The sequence below is a fragment of the Lathamus discolor genome, chromosome 2 (assembly GCF_037157495.1).
Source record: "Lathamus discolor isolate bLatDis1 chromosome 2, bLatDis1.hap1, whole genome shotgun sequence".
Taxonomy (NCBI): Eukaryota; Metazoa; Chordata; class Aves; order Psittaciformes; family Psittacidae; genus Lathamus; species Lathamus discolor.
The window spans coordinates 120,683,372-120,691,122 of record NC_088885.1 but is presented as its reverse complement, the minus strand read 5'-3'; the positions used below and the strand labels follow the sequence as shown (position 1 = coordinate 120,691,122).

At 46.7% G+C, this 7,751-nt stretch overlaps 1 protein-coding gene across 1 annotated transcript; it reads left to right on the top strand.

The window, feature by feature from the left end:
• The first annotated feature begins 2,235 nt into the window (after positions 1 to 2,235).
• PENK (proenkephalin) lies at positions 2,236 to 7,144 on the top strand. The gene is made up of 3 exons (XM_065669374.1): positions 2,236 to 2,450; positions 2,916 to 3,058; positions 5,868 to 7,144. The coding sequence occupies exons 2-3, from the start codon at positions 2,921 to 2,923 to the stop codon at positions 6,531 to 6,533; spliced, it is 804 nt and encodes a 267-aa protein (XP_065525446.1). The 5' UTR covers positions 2,236 to 2,450; positions 2,916 to 2,920; the 3' UTR covers positions 6,534 to 7,144.
• The last annotated feature ends 607 nt before the right edge of the window (positions 7,145 to 7,751 follow it).

Genomic DNA, 7,751 nt, shown 5'->3' with positions numbered 1-7,751 from the left:
CTTACCCACTGTAAAACAACCCTCCTCATTACTCCTTTTCTACACAGAATTTACATGCCTTTTATTTGGTCGTTTTATATGCTTTGCTTTTACTTCATCCTTCCTCTGTTCCTGTTATAGTCCTGTATCTTATCTGCGGGGATTATCTGCACCTCTGTGCACAGTGGGATTCTGACACAGACTGCGTTTTTGTCATGACCATATTAGACACAGCAAATGACATTAAACAGAGTTCTGAAGAACACGGCAGGCTGAGTAGCTGAGTAAGCAGGCTGAGCACGGACACTCGTGTGCAGAACAATAAAAGCAGGAGCCAGTCACCCCAGGGACATGAGATGTATGCTGTGGGAGGAGAAATCAGGAGGCTACTGGGCTATCTATCTGTCCCATCACACCATGCTGACTAGTACAGCGCAAGCCAATAAATGATGGCCGAGCTGAGGGTCAGTAGCCAGAGGAGTAATGATGTCAATCACTAAAAGCTCTACTTGTAGAAAGCATCTTTACTGCAAAGGAGGTACTGAATGTGTCACCTTTAGAGTTAGTCAGTGCTTCCCTAACCATCTCAGGAACAAACTTCACAGCATTCCTGCTGATTCAGTGGCATAACAATTTGCTCATTGCTACAAATACAGATCCCTCACATGCAAACCTAAATATACCCACTGGGATGATTTTGAAAATGCCTACCTCTTCTCTTGAGGGTTCACTTACAAAGTTGGCTGATAGTACTGCATAAACAGAGAGCCTAATTCTCTTCTCATTTACACTGAATATATAGGCAAGAGCTGTGTCTTTGGCTTGAATGGATACATTTCTGAAAACGCAGGCATTCATTTCAGCATCCTTAACCTGAGTGGGAAAGATGATGTGAAAACTAACAGGTGGCAGTAAACACAATTTTCATGCAACAGTGCTGACTTTGTGTTAGTTCTGAAGGATAAAGACCCGTCTTGTATCTCACGTAACAGACAAGTGTGTGATATTGATGTGCTGCAGCATTAGGAGAGGCAAATATGAGATCTGAGAAGGTATAAATTGAGATGTCTTCCTTTTCCAAGGGAGATAATTACGCATTAATGCCCTAATGAAATTTCAACTGACATACTGCATACTGCTCCCATCACTCAGGTCCAGAAATGATGAGCACCAAACAAAGCAAAGGCAGAGCACATGAAAAGGGCCTATGTCAAGGCAGAAAGTTGAAGAGCAGAGCTTGTTCACCTCAGCAAAATGAGGACTAGGGAGAATAATCCCACCTAGAAACACACCAGGAGGGAGAAAAATGCTATTTAAACCAAAAACCAATGCTGAAAGAAGATCAAATAGATATAAATCAGCTAGAAATAATTTGGGGCTGGAAACAGAAGGTGGCTTCTGACCGTCAGTTCTGGCATCTTAGCATGGCTGAGGCAGAGCCCTCTGCAAACAAGAGGTGTCAGGGATCAGCATCATTGCTCTACACCAGTTCCTCAGGATGTCAAACGGAGCATAGCAGTGACCTGCCCCAGCTGCTGGGGTTGATAACCTTGCAGAAGTGCTTGGGGTTTTGCCTGTATCTGGTTCCTTCCTATTTGTGCATTCCTGGTCAGCAAAATTATGAAAATAAGGCAAATCTATCCATACTTGTGAAATTCCAGTATTTTCAAACCAAAATGCTAGAACAAACCCCTTGGGTTTGTTTTTTTCAAACCAAAAACCTTGTCTTCTCACTCGCTCTAGTAAAACCTGCTTCACGCACACAGTGCTTTACACCTGAGACAGAGGGACGGAGGCAGCACTGACTCCCAGCACCAGCGCTCCACGTTTTGGCAGAGTGAAACGATCAAATCCCAACCCCGCACATACAACCCCGCGGCCCGGCGCTGTGCAGCGCTCCGCAGGGAAACTGCGCCTGCCGCCCCGGGGAGCGGGGCTCCGCCGACGGGCTGCCTCCCCACCCTGGCCGCCTCCCCCGTCCCCGGCGTGATTCACGCCGATTTCTCATCCCCGCCCGCCCCCGGGGAAAACTTCCCCCGGTAACTTTGCCGCTGCCGCTCCCCCGCTCCCCCCGACGGCAGGGGCACACCCCCTCCATCCCCCATCCCAAGCCCCGTCGGAGGTTCTGACGGTGGGGCAGCAGCGATGGGGGGGGGGGGGGGGGATGTCGTAGGTGCTGCGTCAGCGGGAGCCCGACGGCGATTGGGGGAGGCCGCGCTCCCCTCGCGGTCACTAATTATAAAGTGCCGGAGCCGCCGCCGCCCGCACCTGCTCCTGCTCCGCTCGGCGACCCCCGAGCCGCTCCGCTATTAGAAGCCGCAGGCTCCGAGTGCCTCGCACCGCGCACCCTCTGGGGCTTCTCCAGAGTCTGCTCGGCCTCGCTACAAATAACAGCGGCTTCGACGCCGAGGCTCCAGCAAGGCGCAGCTCAGTCCTGACCGACTCCCGGGAGCCCCGAGGGGAGCCCTTGTGTGAGTGAACCGCTCAGCCCGCGGGATGGGGGACGGGACGGGGCGGGACGGGGCGGCTCTCCCAGGGCTGTCGTCGGGGCGGCTACTCGGGGCGCTGCGGTGGGAATCCCTTCCCGGGAGGGGCTGCCTTCCTGTCCGCGGGGGTCTCTCCCCTGGAGGCTTTGCGGGAAGAAGTCTTTCTGGTCGCTTCATCTTTGGGTCCGCACCGGCTCCGGACATAGGGTCGTCGTCTGCTTACCTTAAGAGCCTGCTTGCCTTAAGCGCCTGCTTACCTCGCAAGCGGAAACCACGCCGGCTCCAAAGAGCGTGTGGGCTACCAGAGTTGTGTGCGAGCCAGGACCTGGGTTTTAAACCGCGGCGGCAGAACAGTTTTGTGCCTCCTTTTGCTGCCCCGAAGGCGGAGGATGCAGTGCCGGGGTGGGAGCGGGGGGAGGCCGCTGCCGGCTGACTTCTCTCTCCTTGCAGCTCCCATGGCGATGCTCCTGAGACTCGGCTGCTCGCTGCTGGCCCTCAGCACTTGCCTGCTCCCGCGGGCAAGGGCGGACTGCGGCCGCGACTGCGCTGCCTGCGCCTACCGCTTGGGACCCCGCGCAGGCATACACCCCCTGGTAAGCAGGAGCGGGGCCAGGGGTGCTGCGGGCCCCCTTCAGACACCTCGGCCGGGCCGGGCCCCGCTCCCCCTTGGGTTAACTTCGTGAGGGAGAAAAAGGGCACCCGGGAAAAGGAGGGAAAATAGCAAAAATAAAGAGTGGGGAAGCGGCCGCGGTCGCTCGGAAGACCCAGATTTGAAGGCGGGACACGGGTCCCTGGAGCGCTGGGGAGAGAGCGGCATAAACCCAGTGCGCCCCCAGACACCGCATCCCCGGACTGCCCGCTGCCCGTCAGCGAGAGGCGGCTTTCGAAGGGATGAGGGACACCCCGCGCCGGGCAGCTGGGGGTGGGGGGGGCAAGGAGAAAGCCGAGTGAAAACGTGAAGGGGAAGGGAAATCCGGCCGAAGAGGGAAAGGAAGGGTCGCTGCCAGGCACTTAAGGATGCGGACGACTCCTAGCCGCTGGCTCCCCGTTAGGGTGAGCGCTGTCCCCGCGGGATGGCTGAGGAGCTGGAAAGCGGCGGATCTGCCTGAAATCTCACCGAAAGTGAGGTTCAAGCCTGGTTTGAGTAGCAATACCTCCCGCTGCTCTTTCTGTGCGGTGCTGCACAGCGTTAGGAATATTCCTGTAAAACATCCCTTTTGATAGTCTCCCAAAACAAATCCTGCCAAGAAAACTCCAGAATGCAGGGGGAGGTTTACCTGTAACTTTAATGATACTGAAATTATTTAAAAGTATAGTCACATAGGCAACTCTTGAAAATCTGGGGTCCCTCAGCCCTCCATGAAGAAGGTAGGAACTCAGGATACTGAGTCCTTTGCCAGCAGTACCTGTGGTTCCTGACCTCAGGTAGATGGATATTGAAGCATCATGCTCTCAGCACATCTAAATAATCTAAAAAGTTTTGTTCCTACGATGTCATAGATTACTTGAGAGCACATAAAAGGAAGGACTGGACCCTATTCTTATGCAGGATTAGGAATCACTGAGTGCTTGCGCTTACTCCAAAAGCGCAAGGATTTACTCTTGACCACAGCAGATTCATAAGGGCAATATTCTTAGGATGGATGGCAAAACAGTTCCCTGTACTTTTTTTGCTTACATTAGCTTTTAATCAAACCTTAGCTTTAATGTCATCTAGGGGGGAAAAAAATGGTAGTTTGCTCTTTTGGAGGGAGAGATATGTGATGTACTTGCAGATGTCTATATTAATACTCTCCTTCATACATCTTCAGTAATTATTCAAGACAGAATCAAAGTCTTATTCAGTAACAACACTTATTAGCTGAATAGGAAAAGAAGCAGTGTGCCATACCTTATGTTTGTTATACATGTACAAATGATTTTTATAAGCAAATGTTTCTAGATACTAGCATCTAGTAACACAATGAATTTATCACGTCGTATCTGGAAGTTATAAGATTTATCCCATTGTACCTGGTTATTCACACCTATAAGATAGCATATTCATGTTCATTTGGCAATAGGGATCTATTAAAACTAACTGAAAAGGGGAAAGACCTATTCTTGCTTTGACTGAGAGAAATTTCAAACTCAGACTAAAGCTGAGATTCCATTCTCTTTATATCATAACTGTATCATATAGCAATAAGCATCTAGTGCTAGTTACTATGTCACAAAATACATAAATCCATTTTGTTGTCTTATCATCATAAAAAAGTCATATATAAATTTCTCAGACTGAAATGGGGCTCAAGACACAGGTAAGGCCAGAGGTAAGAAGCTGGTCAGTAAGCTATTAGACCTGTGCTGGGATTTAATTTCATGCTTTTAAAGCCTATTGAGATCTTTAGAAAGCATTGTCCATAGAAGAATAAGTGTTTCTCTATTGAAAATATTGACGATTTCTTCAATTGTTATGATATGAAAACCATAGACAAGAAGAAAAGCCTTCGGGTTCAGCTTTTTTGAAACTGAAGAATGTGGCTTCACAAGAAGTAAGTTCCCCTGACAGAGACAGCAGTAGCTAATATGTACATTATTATCATTACATGACAGGCTATGAGATATGCACACAGGTACTGAAAACTCTATGTCTCAGCCTGATGTTTTTTCACTATAGTCAGAAGCAGCACAGCTTAGGACTTTTCCCCCTCTTTCTGGTGGTCACTACTCTGTATGTCAAACTAGCAAAGCCAGAACTTTGATCCTGCCTAAGACAGCCTGTATTTCTGCATCTGTATTGGTACACATTTGAAAGACCTGCTCCATGAAGAGAAACTAATGATAACAGACAGAAATTCAGCCTTTAGTGCCATGCAGTGTCGTGGAGATAATGAGCAGTACAGTACAGCTGGCTTCTTTGCAATGACAGTGCCACGTAAATTCTTTCCTAAAATTTCTGCATGTTACTTTTAATTATTAAGATTCAATACACTTTTACACTTTGATTATGAAGAAAACCACAACTGTTTTTTAGCTTCCTAGTAGTAAATAAAAGAATAAAGAATCATAACAACGCACCCAAGCGTAACGGAGGTGCGGGAGCTGTACATGTGGCTTCCTTAGGAAAAGAAACATAGAGGCAGACTTGACATATAGGACCCACGATCTATCTCATCCAGTGTCCTGTCTCTTAAAGTGGAGACTACAAAGTGGAGACTACCATATCCTTCAGAGAGGGGTATGAAGAACTTGAGAACACACAGGTACTAAATTAGGTGCTCACGAGGAACAGCCCTTCCAAGCCACTCACAGAGAGTGGCTCGCTTATGGTCTTGCAAAAACAAGTAACACTTAGACAAGGTTGCAGTGAGGCGATTGCCGCTATCAAATCATTCTCAGTAAATCACATCCATTTTTCAGGCATGTACACTAGAATGTGAAGGGAAGTTGCCTTCTGCCAAAGCTTGGGAGACTTGCAAGGAGCTCCTGCAACTGGCGAAGCTGGATCTCTCTGAGGATGGCAACATAGCTCCAGGAGACAAGAAGGAGCTGGATGAGAACCATTTGCTTGCAAAGAAGTATGGAGGCTTCATGAAAAGATATGGGGGGTTCATGAAGAAGATGGATGAGCTCTACCGGGTAGAACCGGAGGATGAAGCTAATGGAGGAGAAATCCTAGCTAAAAGGTATGGAGGGTTTATGAAGAAAGACTCAGATGATGATGCCCTTGCTAATTCCTCTGATCTGCTGAAGGAGCTTCTGGGAACAGGGGATAACCCTGAAGCGGGGCATTACCGAGAGATAAATGAAAACGATGGGGATGTCAGCAAAAGATATGGAGGGTTCATGAGAAGCATAAAGCGCAGCCCTGAGTTGGAAGATGAAGCCAAAGAGCTGCAAAAGAGATACGGTGGCTTCATGAGAAGAGTGGGCAGGCCAGAATGGTGGCTGGATTACCAGAAAAGATATGGTGGGTTTCTTAAGCGCTTCGCTGACTCCATTCTCCCTTCAGAAGAAGATGGGGAAACTTATTCCAAAGAGGTCCCAGAGATGGAAAAGAGATATGGTGGATTTATGAGATTTTAATACCTTTCCCTTTATCCTTTTTGTCCTAAATGAGAAAGACTGCCTTATTGGTCATAACTTATTGTAACGTGTTGCTTGTACTGTACAGTTTTTTACTGTCCTTGGTTATTGATGCAACCTGCAATTTATTGTTTCACATTTTGTGTTCTTCCAAGTCAAACAACTAATTTTAGTTTTGGTCAAGTTTCAGTCTGTATTGTACTTTCCATGCTAGAACTATTTTGATTACTGTATTCATTTCCTTTAGAGGAAGTACCTCTACAGTAGAGTTGCTTAACTGTATGTACAATAAATTCGTCATCCTAACTGCATAAATTCTGAGAAGTTTTTTGTTTTCTCTCAGTCATTTAATCAAACATCATCTCAAATTTTCTTCAGGCAGTCAGGGCAATGCCAACCTCTTTTCTGTAATTACAGAATTTGTATTACACACACAACAGCTGAAACAATTTTGTCTTTAGTTTTCAGTTTCTTAAGAGTACTAGAATAATAAACATGCTGTAAAGTGAATATAAGTGTATTTGCTCTAACTCCTCTAACCAGTTAACAGAATAAATGTTGAAAACCTAAATATATAATTCAGTGTTCACCCAATTCACATGAAAAAAAATTGTGTTTGTCTTCAAGCACTAAAAACATGATTCCAATGCACAACACAATGTCACATTTGATTAGTTGCATCTTTTATATCCATCCAATATAGGACTGCACAGTTGACCTTAAAGTTGTAAGTGCTAATTCAAAAAGCGGTAAGTCAGTTTGTACAAAATAAACTAGACCCAAAACTGCATTAAAAACCCCTTTGAAATCCTAATATTACAAAGCACCTGATAAAGAGTTCTCCATGAAACAGCTTTGTGCTTTATTTCTCAGCTGGTATAAATCACTTTGGTGCTCCTGAAATACAAGAGACTGCTGGTCAGTCTTTCCTGGTTAAGACAAAAGCAGTATAGGTAAATCTGAGGACAAAGAAACCCCAACACTATTACATAGTGTAGATCCTTTGGCATTTACATAGGTGTCACTTATATCAAAAGCCAGGCCCATCCCATTGTGCGCTTCCTTCCATAATTCTTCCTACTGAAAGGCTGATAAACCACAAGGCATTTATTTTCTTTCAATAAAAAGCAGGACATCTATTTTCCTGCTGTACAGAGTTGATGATACCAGGTTCTGCCTGATATCAGGCAGAAAATGCAGCTGCCTGTAGAAGCTCCA

What these genes read in the sequence shown, in the direction of transcription:
- PENK (XM_065669374.1), top strand. Translation starts at nt 2,921, where the DNA reads ATGGCGATGCTCCTGAGACTCGGCTGCTCGCTGCTGGCCCTCAGCACT. An exon ending in GCGCAGGCATACACCCCCTG is followed by an intron (nt 3,059 to 5,867) that starts GTAAGCAGGAGC and finishes TCCATTTTTCAG; the next exon opens with GCATGTACACTAGAATGTGA.